The sequence below is a fragment of the Nycticebus coucang genome, chromosome 1 (genome assembly GCF_027406575.1).
Source record: "Nycticebus coucang isolate mNycCou1 chromosome 1, mNycCou1.pri, whole genome shotgun sequence".
NCBI lineage: Eukaryota > Metazoa > Chordata > Mammalia > Primates > Lorisidae > Nycticebus > Nycticebus coucang.
In genome coordinates this window covers 97,732,189-97,749,282 of record NC_069780.1, presented here as the reverse complement: position 1 = coordinate 97,749,282, position 17,094 = coordinate 97,732,189, and the positions used below count along the sequence as shown (strand labels likewise).

The following is a 17,094-nucleotide window of genomic DNA, read 5'->3' as shown; positions in this document are numbered from 1 at the left end:
GGCTGGATTCAAACCCGCCAGCTCCGGTGTATGTGGCTGGTGCCCTAGCCACTGAGCTACAGGCGCCGAGCCTATTTTTTTTTTTTTTTTTAGACAGAATTTCATTGTATCACCCTCGGTAGAGTGCTTTAGCGTCACAGCTCACAGCAACTTCAAACTCTTGGGCTTAAGTGATTCTCTTGCCTCATCCTCCCAAGTAGCTGGAACTTGAAAGCCTTTAGCTTTTAATTTTAAATATATCATGTCTGCTGTGTCCTATTTACCCCTGGACGGGTCCCTTTTAAGGTGCTGAGTTTTTGTCAGAGGTAAATGCATTTTTGATGTGGACAGCAGAGATAACTACACAGTTGGGATGGAGAACTAAGGTAGTTATGAAAGTTCCAGATGCAAACAGTGAGGGCTCAATGCCACAGTTCTCTGCCAGTTGGTCCTGGACATCGTTGTCGTCGTCTTTTTTTTTTTTTTGAGTTGAAAATATTATTGGTGGAAAAAATACAAAGAAAAGTCCCAACGAAAAGAACATGATGGTTCGGCGTCTGTAGCTCAAGCGGCTAAGGCAGAGCTGGTGAGTTTAAATCCAGCCCGGGCCTGCCAAACAACAACGAAAACTACAACCAAAAAATAGCTGGGCGTTGTGGCAGGTGCCTGTAGTCCCAACCATTTGAGAGGCTGAGACAAGAGAATCTCTTAAGCCCAAGAGTTGGAGGTTGCTGTGAGCTGTAATATCATGGCACTCTACCTAGGGTGACAGTTTAAGGCTCTGTCTCAAAGAAAAAAAAAAAAGGAAAGAACATGACAATACAGCATAACTGAAACGTCATTTTCCCTAATCAATATAATTATTAAGTGATCATTTACTGTATCTTCATACTAAGCAGAAGAGTCCTTGTCTCTGATCATGAGAACAAGGGGATTCCTGTAGATGTGACCCTGGGGTCACAGGTTATGCCCATGCCCAGGAGGATCTGGAGGACAGGTGATTCCTCACAGGACACTTGGGGAACCTTGAATAACATTCACTACATCTGCTCTGCTGGCAACTTCCACAGTGAACCTTCTTTAGGTTGTCAGAAATGAAATGGTTATTGAGTTGTCTCCATATCCAAGGTCATATCCGCTTGGTACTTCATTCTGGGGTTAATCTATAGTACATCTCAGTTGGTTTTCTTGTGCTTTGACCTTGGACTCCAGCTCCCCTACCTGGGCAGTAGGCCTGATGTTACTATTCTGAGACCTTAGGGCAGAGGAGACATAGTCCTCCCCGTGGCACTCTTTCTGTGGTGGGTATGTGAATCAGAGGAAGAGAGTATTCAGATTTCTGGTGCTCAGGATGATTAACGTAGTGTAGGCAGATAGGAGATCTACTTGCTTCTTTACAGCATTCATCTATGACTCTGTCTTTCCTCCACTAGGCTTTCCTCCTCTGGCTTACCGCTATGTCCAAGGATAGCTCAGGTCTCAGTCCTGGACATTTTTAGAATTGTCTAAATAGTGCAGGGTTTAGGTATAACACATGATCTAAACAGATAGAGCAGTGATTTTCTTTCTTTTTTTTTAAAGACAAGAGTCTCACTTTGTTGCCCTTGTTAGAGTGCTGTGGTGTGTCACAGCTTATAGCAACCTCAAACTCTTGGGCTTAAGCGATTCTGTTGCCTCAGCCTCCCAAGTAGCTGGGACTAGACTATAGGCATCTGCCACAACGACTGGCTATTTTTATTTTTTGGTTGTAGTTGACATTGTTGTTTGGCAGGCTTGGGCTGGGTTTCGAACCTGCCAGCTCTGGTGTATGTGGCTGGCACCCTAGCTGCTGAGCTACAGGCACCTAGCCAGAGCAGTGATTTTCAACCAGTGCACTCTGAGAGGATCTTAGATGTGTTGCAAATTTTTTTTTTTTTTTTTTTGCAGTTTTTGTCTGGGGCTGGGTTTGAACCCACCACCTCCGGTATATGGGGCTGGTGCCCTACTCCTTGAGCCATAGGTGCCACCAGTTGCAAAAAATTTTAAAGGTTATTAATTAAATTATTTTCAAAAGAAGCTCAAAACACAGTAATATATTCTTTTATTTTTACTTTGTTTTTTTGATCAACAAGTTTAACTATAGGTTTATGTGCTGTGAGAAAAAGAAAAGGATGAAAAACACTGGTATAGAGAAGAGACCAAGATGAGAAAGAGTATCAGGATACCCTTGTTTGGAAGGTTATCTGCAGAGGCAAAAGGGTGTGGCTTCACTTTGTTGAAGGAAACAGGGTTTTCGTTTTGTTTTTGAGACAGTCTTACTCTGTTGCCTTGGGTAGAGTGCATTGGCATCACTTTCAGAGGCTAAGGCAGGTGGATCACTTGAGCACGGAGTTTGAGACCAGCCTGAGCAAGAGCGAGACTCCGTCTCTACTAAAAATAGGAAACATGGTGTTAAGAGCACTCTGGTGGAAGATGCCAGCTTATCCTGATACAGAGAGAAGGTGTTAAGATGACTCCATGGAAGGCCTCAGGCTGAGAAAGCTCCCAGGTTCTGGGTTCCTACATAAAACAAAATGACACCTAAGCTTTTTTTTTTTTTTTGAGACAGAGTTTCACTATGTCACCTTGGTAGAGTGCAGTGGCATCCCAGCTTATAGCAACCTCAAACTCCTAGGCTTAAGCCAGTGGTTCTCAACCTTCCTAATGCTGCAAACCTTGAATATAGTCCAAAGGGGTCGCCACCCACAGGTTGAGAACCACTGGCTTAAGCGATTCTCTTATCTCAGCCTCCCAAGTCGCTGGGACCACAGGCACCCGCCACAATGCCTGGCTGGTTTTTTGTTGTTGTTGTTGTTGTCGTTGTCATTGTTTAGCTGGCCCAGACTGGGCTTGAACTCACCATGTTCGGTGCATGTGGCTGGCGCCGTAACCGCTGTGCTATGAGTGCCAAGCCAGACACCTAAGCTTTGCCAGTCACAGGAGCTAACTGAGTATTAGTTATATAATCAGGGGATTTCGGCTCGGCGCCTGTGGCTCAAGTGGCTAAGGCGCCAGCCACATACACCTGAGCTGGTGGGTTGGAATCCAGCCTGGGCCCGCCAAACAACAATGACAGCTGCAACCAAAAGATCGCCAGGCATTGTGGCAGGCGCCTGTAGTCCTAGCTACTTGGGAGGCAGAGGCAGGAGAATCGCTTGAGCCCAGGAGTTGGAAGTTGCTGTGAGCTGTGATGCTACGGCACTCTACCCAGGTGACAGCTTGAGGCTCTGTCTCAAAAAAAAATAAAAATAAAAAAATAATCAGGGGATTTCCAGTAGGAGAGTTCAAGTAAGGCAGATGCTCAAATGTGTTGATACTTTCTTGCTTCTGCTCCAGCATCTAGCTTTCCCTTCCAACTGTTCTAGGGGAGCCTGGAACCAATTTTAGTTTAGAGCTGCCTGATTTGTGACTGCTGTTTGTTCAAATAGGCTCTTTAAATTTTAATGTGCCTCGTCTATTTCTCAGCAAGGGTTTGACCCCTTCCTGAGATTTGTTTGTATTAATATATGAACACTGGCTCATCTTACGCTGTTGGGCACTTTGACCTCTGGAGCAGTATTCTGCTAAGAAATTCAAGCTAGTTTACTCTCTACTGAGCAGGGGAGGTTTCTCTGGGTTTGAAAAGATATAAACTCACACCTTCCTACCAACACTTCAGGAGAATCAACAGGAGAAATCTTGTCCTTTGGGGTCCTAGGCCAGAGCAAGTCCTCCTTGTGGGGCTTAGCCACCACTGACTTTCCTCCCAGGAGTATTGACACTCATCAGATACACATCTCCCCTAGGGTCTGGCCCCCCACTGCTTATCTCCAGTCACTGGGGCTGAGAGAAGGTCCCGGCTCAGCTGACCTTGGACAAATGCAGGCTGCTCCCAGGGGAGCAAACAACTTGTGTGCATGTCCTGAGCCCTTGACCCATTGGTAGGCTGGGTCTGAGCAGAAGGCAGCTGCCCCTTCCAGATCACGTCAGAGACTCAGGTGGCCATGTGCTCACATCAGGCTGGGCTTCCTGCTCTTGGTGCACATATTTCCCATCTGCCCAGGAGACTGGCTGGTAGTTAGGTGATAAAGTCCCGGGAGGCAATGAGCAGATGAGTTAGAAATCTTCAAAGGCCAACCATACTTACTTTGACCTTGCTGCCACTTTGACCTCAGAAAAAACGTGTAACCGGCAGGGGCCTGAAACGCTGTCACCTGGGCAGAAACTGTGGCAGTGAGAATACCTTGAGTGGGGAGAGGTACACCCTTGGTATGAAAAGCACTCAGTATGGTATTAAGTGATGACACCTTGAAACCATGGAAATGTACTGAAATCTACTGCTGTAGATCATCTGGAATGTGTAGTTTTGGTTTGTTTTTTTTAAATTCTAGCAAAACTTCCTTGTGGGGATCGGGAAATTGGTGTCAGCCTAGTCACCCATCTTGGTTTCTAGTTGGGAGTTTCATGTACATTTTCATAAATTAGCCACATAATCTTTTATAAAATGTTAGTAGCAAAACCTCTGATCTCCCTGTCTTAATACCAGGTCTCTATCTTGCCTCTTTCTCTCTCTCTTTCTCTCTCTCTCCTCTCTTTCTTTCTTTCTTCCTACAGCTGTTGCCCTGGGTAGAGTGCCATGGCATCACAGCTCACACCAACCTCCAACTCCTGGGCTCAAGTGAGTCTCCTGCCTCCCCCTCCCAAGTAGCTGTGACTACAGGCGCCCACCAGAACGCCAGGCTATCTATTGGTTGCAGCCGTCATTGTTGTTTGGCAGGCCCGGGCTGGATTCGAACCCTCCAGCTCAGGTGTATGTGGCTGGCACCTTAGCCACTTGAGCCACAGGTGCCGAGCAATGCTTGTTTCTTTCATCCAGGTGCTCCATGAAAGTCAATTCCTGCCCATTTTACTTTTTTTTTTTTTTTGTAGAGACAGAGTTTCACTTTATTGCCCTTGGTAGAGTGCCATGGCGTCACACAGCTCACAGCAACCTCCAACTCCTGGGCTTAGGCGATTCTCCTGCCTCAGCCTCCCGAGTAGCTGGGACTACAGGCGCCTGCCACAACGCCCGGCTATTTTTTTGTTGCAGTTTGGCCGGGGCTGGGTTTGAACCCGCCACCCTCGGCATATGGGGCCGGCGCCCTGCTCACTGAGCCACAGGCGCCGCCCCATTTTACTTTTTTTTTGAGACAAGAGTCTCACTTTGTTGTCGTTGGTAGAGTCTGTGGTGTCACAGCAACCTCAAACTTTTGGACTCAAACGATTCTCTTGCCTCAGCCTCCCTAAGTAGCTGGGACTATAAGGCCTGCCACAATGCCCAGCTATTTTTTAGAGACAGGATCTCACTCTAGCTCAGGCTGGTCTTAAACTCCTGAGCTTAGGCAGTCCACCTGTCTTGGCCTCCCAGAGTGCTGGGATTATAGGCATGAGCCACCACACCTGGCCTTGCCTGTTTTACTTTAATTACAGTAAGTCCTCTGGAGGGAGGTAACTGCTAAGTAACTGTGAGAAGTAGGGAAAAGTATGAAGGCTGGCCATGTGGTTGCAACGAAAAAAAATGAAAAAAGCAAACATATAACATAAAATGATAATAAACCATATTGCATGCAAGTGAGTCCACCAGGAATTTTTGCTGCTATTTACATTATATTTAGGAAGGAAAAAAAAGGATAGTACTATGATTCCTATTGTGAAATGTACTATGATTTCTATCTGTAAAGATAGATAACTTAAGATATATGAATGATTTTTTTCTCGAAGTCATACTGTTATAATAAAAACAACTTGAACAGGCTTGGTGCCCGTAGTACAGTGGTTATGGCGCCAGCCACATACACCAAGGCTGGTGGGTTTGAATCTGGCCTGGACCAGGTAAACAACAATGACAACTGCAACCCGAAATAGCCAGGTGTTGTGGTGGGCACCTGTAGTCCCACCTGCTTGGGAGGCTGAGGCAAGAGAATCGCTTAAGCCCAAGAGTTGTAGGTTGCTGTGAGCTGTGACACCACCGCACCCTACCCAGGATGACATTGAAAGACTTGGGGCAGGACCCCCCACTCTGTCCTGAACGACGACGACCCCAATCAACCGCAAGAGAAGGCACTTGATGCAATCAGCAAGAGGATTTTATTCCAGCATGCTGGGGCTTAACTCGTAACTCTTTCAGGAGCAGAGGAGTCAAGCCCTGAACAGCAGGTTTTACAAGCTTATAAAGGCAAAAACCACAAAGTAGGGAGGGGTAGCAGACATAGCAGGGGCTTTCCAGATAAGAAGAACTCTGGTTCATTACTCATCTGTCTTAAGACAAGATCAGCAGTTAAACATTTGCTTAGCTCTTTTCTCAGAACCGGTTACCGGGTATCTGCTTTAGCTCGGGGCTATTTCCTGGAACAGTTACGAAAGGTCACATTCTTATGGTAGGGGGCGAGAGGTGCTGCTACATGGCTGGTCCCCTCCCCCCCCTTTTTGGATTTGGTAGTACTTTCCTTCAACATAGTGAGACTCTGTCTCAAAAGCAACAATAACAAAACCCCCATAAGAACAAAGTGAGTAGCATAATGTTAGATTCTGGGGGTAAGAATGTAGAGAATAAACAAACTGTTCATAGAAGTTAGGGCTTCTGAGTTTCAGATCAGAGTCAGCTAATAACACTTAACACTTTACTTGAGCCTCAGTCTTCTTGTTGAAATTTTGACGTAGCTGGAGTTTGAACACGTTAAGTGCTGATCTGTGCTGTGCTGGTTTATGGCACATTGATCTTTGAAAATCTTATCTACTTGTTCCAGTCAGTCCACTTCCTGAAACATGATACTGCTCCAAATACCCATAGTTACCATTCAATATCTTTTCTTTCTTTCTTTTTTTTTTTTTGCTTCTAGAGATAGCAGAGAAAATGAAATTAGCATTTTAGGGTGAGTTTTATTTGCCCATATATAGACATGTGGAGACTGGGCAGTGAGGCAGCAGAGCCCCCACAGCCTGGGGAACATTCAGGGAATGAACCCCCAACTGCTTCTCCTCTGTTCCCAAAATAGCCATATTCCTTTCTTCATGCTCTCTCTGCCAGAAGTCTAGTAGCTCTTTCTTTCTTTCTTTTTTTGCAGTTTTTGGCCGGGGCTGGGTTTGAACCCGCCACCTCTGGTATATGGGGCCAGCGCCTTACACCTTTAAGCCACAGGTGCCACCCAAGTAGCTCTTTCTTTGTCTAGTTAACTATCCAGAGATCCTTGTGATCTCTCCCTTCTTTCTCCTTGTCATACCTAACAAAGTTGAGTAGAAACCACTAAGTCACATAGTTCTTTATTTTGTTAACTATGCAGAGATCCTTGTGATCTTTCCTTCTTACTCCTTGTCGTGCTAACGAAGTTGAGTAGAAACCATTAACAAGATGATTTATCTTTATTCAAGTCATTTACTTCTACCTATCATACTGTAAGTCCAAAATATGTCTTTTGTTTATGCTACTTCCCCATATTATCTATGTTACTTCCCCCTAGACAATCCTGTACAGATACTATAGAATAAAATTGATTTTGTGCTTTGGTGCTGGCTGCAGCCATCAGCTCAATCAGTCCTCCCAATCCCATCTTTTGTCTCTGTGTCTTCACTTGCACTGTATTTTTCTCATTCCCCACTAATTCCACTCTGGTTTGCTCCCCTTCCCCGCACTGCTTTGAGACATAAACATACATATCAAATATCATTTGCTTTTTTTTTTTTTTTTTTAATTTTTAGCCAGCCTGGAATTGAACATACAAGGTCACTCAAATATATGATCTAGGGCAGCGCCTGTGGCTCAAGGAGTAGGGCGCCGGTCCCATATGCCGGAGGTGGCGGGTTCAAACCCAGCCCCGTCCAAAAACCACAAAAAAAAAAAAAAAAAAAAATATATATATATATATATATACGATCTAAAAATTATTTGTATTAGTCAAGTGAGATTATAGAGATCTTTTTGAACACACACTTTGTCTCAACTATTAATAGTCTTAAATTTAGAAGTAGCAACTCCATAACAATTCAACTTTCTTCTATTTTATATCATAGTGGGTTTATCTTAAGGACGCTTTACAGCTTTCATCTGATTTAGATCGGTATGTCACAAATCTCAGACGGAATAGTATAATATGCATTGTTCACATAAATGTAAACACACCTTCAAATACTAAAAGCAGACCCATGGATAAGTTGGGGGTAGAGGCCAGTATTCCTACTTATAGTCTTTAGAGCAGACATATCCCAGTGAAGTAGATCCCAAAGTAAAATGGAAACTAGACTCTGGAATCACATTGTGTGGTGGAACAAGACTTGGGAATCACATTGGCTTTGCATTTTGACTCTTCCACATACAAGCTGCAGGACTGGCGTAGGTTACACACCATCAATTTCCGTTTCCTCCTCTGTAAAATGGAGGCTAACACGTATGTGTCACAGCTGACGTGGGAATAAAAGAACCAACATCAAATGCACAGGCAGGGACTGGTCCTTAGGGCAAGTGGCGCATCAAATGCAAGCCCCTATTTTGTCTCCTCTTTGCAAAATTGAGAATAAGGTGTAATAAGTAGTCTTGGAAAGACTAAATTAAAACCTATTTTTTGGGAGGGGGGAACTTTTTCAAAAAGATGGGAGTTTCATGTTTGTGGAGTGAGGATACATGTGGAGCTTTATGCCTACCAGGTATTTGTGGAACTTTAATAATAGCTTTAAGAGACCAGTTTAGCTGTCATCTATTTCCTCTGCCAAAGAGCTTCCTCCCCTTTTCTGAGATTTCTGGATAACACTTTGTTTTTCTTTTTTTAGAGAAAAGGTGCCATTCTGTCACCCTCGGTAGAGTGCTGTGGTGGCACAGCTCACAGCAACCTCCAGCTCTTGGGCTTAGATGATTCTCTTGCCTCAGCCTCCTGAGTAGCTGGGACTATAGGTACCTACCACAATGCCTGGCTATTTTTTTGTTGCAGTTTGGCCGGGCCAGGTTTGAACCCAGTACCCTTGGTATATGGGGCTGGAGCCCTACTCACTGAGCCACAGGTGCCACCCTCTGGACAATACTTTTTATGGCTCTAATAATGTGATTCTCTCTGTGTTATTTGAGCTATTCTAGTAGATACAAAACAGTATTTCACCAGCAGATGCTATTGCATTTTATGTGAAGACTGCAAACTGAAAATTCCTTTAGGACTATGTCATGGATTTTGGGGAGGAGAGTGGACATACTCTTAAAGTTGAAAATTCTGTAAAATAGGTTTACAGCAGATGATAATTACGTGTTGCATATGCCTATCTCACTGTATTACATGTATATGCAGATCAACATTTTGTCTTAGAGTGTAGTTACTTGATGGCAGAGACTGTCATACAATCGCTGCACCCTGGTGCTTAGCTCAGAGCACCATACACACTGGATGCTCAGTAAACTTTCTAAAAATGTGCTAAGAATAAATCGAAGTCGACATAAAAACACCTATGAGTTCAATCTGTTGACATGGTCAGAATTCAAAATTCAATCTCCAACTGTCAAAACCCTCTCCATCTTTCAAGGCTCAGCGTGGGAGCAACACACCTTCCCTGAAACACCCCTGATCCTTCCACAGCCCCAAGATATGAGCTTTCCCACTTCAAGTTCCTGTAGCACTCTGTACCTCTTCTTTGGAACATTTGCTGTTTTCTGCCTTTTGCTATAATTTGCTGGGTGATAGAGGTGTAAATTAGCTCCTGCCTACTCCCTGCTGAGTCATCCCCAAATGTTCCCCAGTGTCCACAGACTATGGTGGTCTCACCAAATGATTGTTGAATGGTCTCAGTTCCGAAATCTTAGCATTAACAAAAAAGCTTTTAGCCTAGTGTGGTGGCTCATGCCGGTAATCCTAGCGAGGCAGAGGCAGGTGGGTTGCCTGAGCTTAGTTTCAAGACCAGCCTGAGCCAGAGCCAGAGCGAGATCTTGGTCTCTAAAAAGCTACTTGGAAGGCTGAGGCAAGAGAATCACTTAAGCCCAAGAATTGGAGGTTGCTGTGAGCTGTGATGCCACAGCGCTCTACCAAGGGTGACAAAGTGAAACTGTCTCAAAAAAAAAAAAAAAATGTTTTAAAGTAGCTTCAAAGCCCTTTTGAAAACAGATATGTTCATAACAAGATGAAAACATTGGATTTGCATATGGGTCCCATTGTTTATTTGCAGTTGATTAGACTATGGCCAAGGCACTTGGCTTCTCTATCCCTCATTTCCTTTTCTACAAAGTAGAAATAAGAATAGCTAACAATTAGGGTTGGAGAAAAAACATGAGTATATAAAGGCCATTGAAGAGATCTTGTCATATAATAAGCACTCAGCTATTGCCCAGGCAAGGTGGCTCACCACCTGTAATTCCAGTACTCTGGGAGGCCGAGGCAGGTGGATTGTTTGAGCTCCGGAGTTTGAGACCAGCCCGAACAAGAGACCCATTTCTACTAAAAATAAAAATATTAGCAGGTTGCCTGTAGTCCCAGCTACTCTAGAGGCTGAGTCAGGATCGCTTGACTCCAGGAGTTTGAGGTTGCTGTGCTTCCTCACTAAGCTTAATCATCTCTACCTTTTTATTTAAAATGAGAGACAACTTGAATACTTAGAGGCTATTGTAGCGTTACTAATTGGCCTAATTTCAATACTGTGTCCCAGGGAACAGGGAGAGAGATGGGAAAACAGCTGATGGGTGGCACAGTCAGATGCATATACGATTTATCAGTTAAGTTCTCTGTCTTCTGTGAGTGCAGTTCATGGTACCTCAACTCAATTGAAATAGTAACATCAGTGATTACCATAACAGATATGGTAATAATTTAAAAGTCTGAAATACAGCAAGAGCTATATAAATATGACATAGCGTAACGTGAGCACACGCTGTTGGAAAAATGTACCTGGAGACTTAACACATTGGTTGCCACAAACCTTCAATTTATAAAAAAATGTAGTGTCTATAAAGAGCAATAGAGTGCAATGAAATGAGTTAATGCCTGCACTTAAAGGAATAAAGGCACAAGTCCAAGTGAAGGCTCAGTCTACCCAAGGGCAGCCTTATCACCAGCAGACTCACAGGAGCCTCCAACAGTCTTTTTTTTTTTTTTCCAACAGTCTTTTAAGAACTTTGCCTAATGGGCGGCGCCTGTGGCTCAGCGAGTAGGGCGCCGGCCCCACATGCCGAGGGTGGCGGGTTCAAACCCAGCCCCGGTCAAACTGCAACAACAAAAAAAAATAGCCGGGCGTTGTGGCGGGCGCCTGTAGTCCCAGCTACTAGGGAGGCTGAGGCAAGAGAATCGCGGAAGCCCAGGAGTTAGAGGTTGCTGTGAGCCGTGTGACGCCACGGCACTCTACCCGAGGGCGGTACAGTGAGACTCTGTCTCTACAAAAAAAAAAAAAAAAAAAAAAGCACTTTGCCTAAGGGCAGTGCCTGTGACTCAGTGGGTAGGGTGCCAGCCTCAGGCCCCACATACTGAGGGTGGTGGGTTTGAGCCCGGCCCTGACCAAACCGCACCACCACCAACAAAAAAAATAGGGCATTATGGCAGGTGCCTGTAGTCCCCGCTACTCGGGAGGCTGAGGCAAGAGAATTGCCTAAGCCGGGCGGCGCCTGTGGCCCAGTGAGTAGGGCGCCGGCTCCACATGCCGAGGGTGGCCGATTCAAACCCGGCCCCGGCCAAACTGCAACCAAAAATAGCCGGGCGTTGTAGCGGGCGCCTGTAGTCCCAGCTGCTCGGGAGGCTGAGGCAGGAGAATCGCTTAAGCCCAACAGCTGGAGGTTGCTGTGAGCCGTGTGACGCCACGGCACTCTACCCGAGGGCGGTACAGTGAGACTCTGTCTCTACAAAAAAAAAAAAAAAAAAAAAAAGAATTGCCTAAGCCCAGGAGTTGGAGTTTGCTGTGAGCTGTGACACCACTGTACTCCACCAAGGGCGATAAATTGAGACTCTTGTCTCTAAAAAAAAAAATGTCCTGAATCAACTGTGGCCTGGGGGGAGGGAGTAGGGGAGGAGAGAAGCTGCTTATGGAAAATGAACAGGGAGGAAGGCAGACCAGTCACTAGTTTTGACATCAGTTATTTCAATGAAAAAGAGAAGGTACAAATAGACCCTTTTCAATGGACTGAGGACTATACCTGCATCTACTGGATTTTTTCAGACAATCCCAGTTTCAAATTTTTAACCTGATGTGAACACATTATTGTGGGTCAGACCGTTGTCCAGGTTTAAGGCTCAGAAAATGAGCTCACTGTACAGTGGGAGGCCTGGTTAGGGTTGAGAACTCTTCCCCAGACCCGGGGGCTGCTCTTGTGGAGGCCAATAGCAGGTGGCCACGTTCACCTCCAGGACTGGCGTGGAGGAATTCATTACCTGTGCTGCCCCCCAGCGGCGAAGGGCAGGTGGCACACCAAAGCCCAGACGTGGCACTGCAAGCAGGAACACACACTACCAGTCATAACCCGTGTGGCAGTCACCTTGTGCGTTTGGTCTTCCTCTTCAGAAACTACAACATCTTCCCTACAGTGATGAATAAACATCTCTTATGTACGAGCACCGGAAAGTTTTAAACTCCAGATACAATGCCATAAGAAAATTTTAAAATATACCATGTATTATTGAGCAAACGTTTACTGAAACTATGAGCCAACCACATTTCCAGGCCTGTGGGACAGAAATATCAGGAATATAGAGCCCTTTGGCTGGAGAAGCTGACATTTCTCATGGAATGAACTGACAAAGCACTGTTGTTCAGGCGACGTGTATCTGAATAGCAGTATAATCTTTTCTTTTTCGTATTTTCCCCTGACAACAGTGGTTCAACAAAATGTAAGTGAAGGTTTATAGGGATATCCTGTTGGCTTCTTCAGCACCTAAAACAAACCTTCCAGGACTCTCCAGGCTCCTCCCTTAAGATGCAGATGCTCCAGGAAGGATGATATCTTTCTCAAACCTCTCCCTCGTCTGAGGGCAGCCTGAGGTCACAGGATCACAGGATGTAACTTTCCCCAGATAGTTGTGCCTCATCCAGATATAAGCCTTTTATATCTAAACTATGAGCAGCTTTAAAGACAAAACAAGACAAATACTAACAAGAAAACACTTTCCTTCCCAGCTACTTGGGAGGTTCAGAGAATCGCTTGAGCCCAAGAATCTGAGATTGCTGTGACCTGGGATGCCACGGAACTCTACTGAAGGCGACAAAGTGAGACTGACAAAAAACAAAACAACAAAGCTTTCCAGTGGCTCACACCTGTAATCCTAGTAGGGAGACCGAGGTTGGTGGTGGATTGCTTGAGCTGAGCAGTTTGAGATCAGCCTGAGCAAGAGCGAGACCCCATCTCGCTGGGGTGTTGGGCAGGTGCGTGTAGTCCCAGCTACTTGGAAGGCTAAAGCAAAAGTTCCAGGTCGCTGTGAGCTATGATGCCGTGACACTCTATCAAGGATGACAAAATGAGACTCTGTCTCCAAAAAAATAAGAAACACTTTCCTATTATTTACATTTTCAAAAACACCTGTTAACGTCACCACTTTGTTGTTTTTCCAATATCAGTACAGAAAAAACAAATTGGCTTTTATAATAATACATTATGAAGATCATCAAACATCAAAGATACCACAGGAAAAATAACTTTGAAACTATAGGGTTTGTCCAAACAAAGAAACAGAAAGGGGCTTGGCGCCCGTCACTCAGTGGTTAGGGCACTGGCCACATGCACCTGGGCTGGTGGTTTCAAACCCAGCCAGGGCCTGCTAAACAGCAATGACAACTGCAACAAAAAATATCTGGGCATTATGGCGGCTACCTGTAGTCCCGGCTACCTGAGAGGCTGAGGCAAGAGAATAGCTTAAGCCCAAGAGTTTGAGATTGCTGTGAGCTGTGACGCCACAGCACTTTACCGAGGGTGACATAGTGAGATTCTGTCTAGGAAAAAAAAAAAGAAATACAAAGGGTAAACTTTTTTTTTTGAGACAGAGTCTCACTTTCTTGCCCCTGGTAGAATGTCATGGCACCATAGCTCACAGCAACTTCAAACTCTTGGGCTGAAGCAATCCTCTTGCCTCAGGTGCTAGGAGGCAAGGGACTGCAAGTAGCTGGGGCTGCAGGTGCCTGCCACAACACCCGGCTATTTTTTTTTTAAAGAGACAGGGGTCTCACTCTTGCTCAGGCTGGCCTTGAACTCGTGAGTTCAAATAATCCACCTGCCTCGACTTTCTAGAGTGCTGGGATTATAGGCATTAGCCACCATGTCTGGCCGACTTTTTTTTTGTTTGTTTTTTTGAGACAGTCTTGCTCTGTTGCCCGGGCTGCAGTGTCAAACTCCTGGACTCAAGGGATCCCTCTTCCTCAGCCTCATCACAGACATACAACACTACACCTAGCTCATTTTTTTTGGCAGAGATGGGGTCTTGCTATGTTGCCCTAAGCTGGTGTCAAACTCTTATTTCAAGCTATTCTCCCACCTTAGCCTCCCAGAGTGGTAGGATTACAGGAGTGAGCCAGTGCCCCTGGCTGAAAGGGTACACTTTACAATATTCAAATTAAAAAGAAAATGTTTGGTTCCAGTAGCAGCAGTAGCTATGGCAGTGGCAGAAGGTTTTAATTATTCCCAGGGAGGAGTCTACTACAGTCTTGTCAACTCTTTTTTTTTTTTAAAAACCAGAAACTCATGTTCAAGTTCAAGGCTAAAAGGAACATCCTTGTGAGGACAACCTTTGTCTGAGCCACTTGTACTTCATTCTCACTGCCATGCAGTGGACTTTAGCTGCTTGCAGCCCTGATGATTAATCATTCTATTTTGTGAATGGGTTTTTTAAATAAATATGTTGCATTTGAAAAAAAAAAAGAAAATGTTTGAAGTATGGAGAAATAACCAGAAAAGAAATTAACAAGAAGCACTGTGAAAAGAAAATAGGGTGAGCTGAACTTTGAGTGTGTTTGTCATGCAAAATGGAAGGTGAGGAAAAAGCCAATATGCACCGATCTACATATATTAACTAATTTTAGTAACAAGTAAACTGAAATATATTCATCCCTAGTAGAGTACCAAAAGGACTAATACTTTAGATTTGGGCAACTTTGCTTAAAAGAATGGAAAAAATTTTGAGCTATTTACAAAGAAAGTAACTAGTCAGGCATAGTGGCTCATGCCTGTGATCTCAGCACTCTGGGAGGCCGAGGTGGGAGAATCCCTTGAGCTTAGCAGTTCAAGACCAGCCAGAGTAAGAATGAGACCCCATCTCTACTCACAACAGAAAAACTAGCTAGGCATGGTGGTGGGTACCTGGAGTCCCAGCTACTTGGGAGCCTGAAGCAGGATTGCTTGAGCCCAGGAGGTTGAGGCTGCTGAGTGAGGCTGCCTGGCAGTCTTACTCATCTTCTATGGTCAACTCATGCCCACTGGTGATAATGACTGTTTCAAACCTTCCTTACTCTTTTAACCCACTCTCACTGTCACCTCACATCCCCCAGGGCAGCCAGCAGTGCTTTGTCCTGTATCCCTCTTAGGTTGTTCCCCCGTCCATTAGCTCTTTTTAAAATGTATGGGGTGGACGATGTTTCAAATTCAAAAGTACAATCATATTTAAGAATAGAGATTTGGCAAAGTGAGTGCGCTTGCTGGCACTGTGGTGGTTTTAGGAGTAGGGTCTTCTGAGGGGACCTGGGACACTGTAGAGTTCTGCTCACCATAGTCAGTAACTGCTACTGCCTCTTAGTTCAGAGTGGGGTACTGGTGCTTCCTCTTCTGTTCTTCTGAATTAAGCTCTTGGTTAAATATATTTGAACTTCCAATAATAACAACTACAACAAAACACTCAAAACACATTGATAATTTTAAGTTTGAAGGTATATTTTGAAATAAAAATGCAAAATAAATTTTTACAAAATTGTCACAAAGGAACACACTTCACAATATCATCATATACTACATTACTTAAAAAAATTACAGATCTAGTCATCAACAGAAAGAGCTGTTATTTACAAAGGCCAACTTCCCTTCTTTGAGGAAAAGGAGAGCTCGGGTGAAATGGCAGACGGCAGGTGCGACACTGCTCCGCTCCTCTGGGAGTGAGGAATGAGGATGCGTGCGGCCTGCCCCTGGCTGGGGGCTGAACTTGGTCCTCCACCTTCCCAGGTGCCAGAGCAGAGGTTCTGACGGTGACTTCTCTGGTCCTGGACACCATGGTCCTCTTACTTCACTGAGCACTATAAAACGTGACTATAAATTTCCTTTGATTGTAAACAGAAAAATAACTTAATATGGTTAAAAATTTTACTACAAAGTGTTCCATAATTTTTATTGTGACGTACCACATTTGCAAAATTTTCATTTCAGAAGTTTCTGATTTGGCTCACTTGGTGATCTGTGGCTTGGCACATCCTCCGTGAATCTAGGATGCCCCCAACTAGGATGCCCACCTTTTCAGAAGGTGGTCCTTTCTGAAAGCTGCCTCCTATGGCATGGGCTGAGAGCCCCACTTACTGGTTTATTTTTTGTTCCTTGCATTCCATTTTTATTATATACACTACAGGTTAGAATGTTCCCGTTAGAATTTCTTCCTGTCATCCTATTCGTAATCAATAGTTAGAGGTTTTTACGTAGTAGCTCTTAGATTTTGCTGGTTTGTGAAGCTCAACTGATGTTGAGATGTGCACAGATCAGCTGCATTTCAGCACCTTAGGGTTTAACTCCATCTCCTTATGAATGCTGCACTTTTAGCCTTAAAAAAAAATCAGCTTAGTTTGCTCATACTTCGTCTCAAATAAAATATTTACTTTCTTTTTCAATATTAAACAATTACCTTTTCTTTTCTTCTTCTTTTTTTTTTTTAACAAAGCCATGCTCAGGACAAACACCACAAAACCATAATCTTACAGAAAGTGTCTAAAATGCAGTTGACTTCGTGTTTGTATATCAATTCTAAACTAAAGGCTTAAGCCTGTAACCGTGCTCAGGGATCCCTAAACTCTTCCACATTATCATTTTTACAGTTTGATAAAAACTAAAATGCAGAGTCCTAAGTGGGAGGATATCGTGAAAATTCCTTACTGCGATCATACTGTCTTATGATTCTTGAACATTCATAGCATAGCATCATTAACACCTGCTAATTACGAGAGCTGTACATT

The 17,094-nt window shown here is 44.3% G+C and overlaps 1 protein-coding gene across 1 annotated transcript in view; it reads right to left on the bottom strand.

The window, feature by feature from the left end:
* Positions 1 to 2,067: 2,067 nt before the first annotated feature.
* Positions 2,068 to 17,094, bottom strand: part of CASP3 (caspase 3) — a 35,483-nt gene continuing 20,456 nt past the window's right edge. Inside the window, exon 8 of the mRNA XM_053584764.1 lies at positions 2,068 to 2,388. Within this exon, the coding sequence (XP_053440739.1) occupies positions 2,198 to 2,388 (191 nt within the window). The 3' untranslated portion in view covers positions 2,068 to 2,197. The remainder of the gene's footprint in view (positions 2,389 to 17,094) is intronic.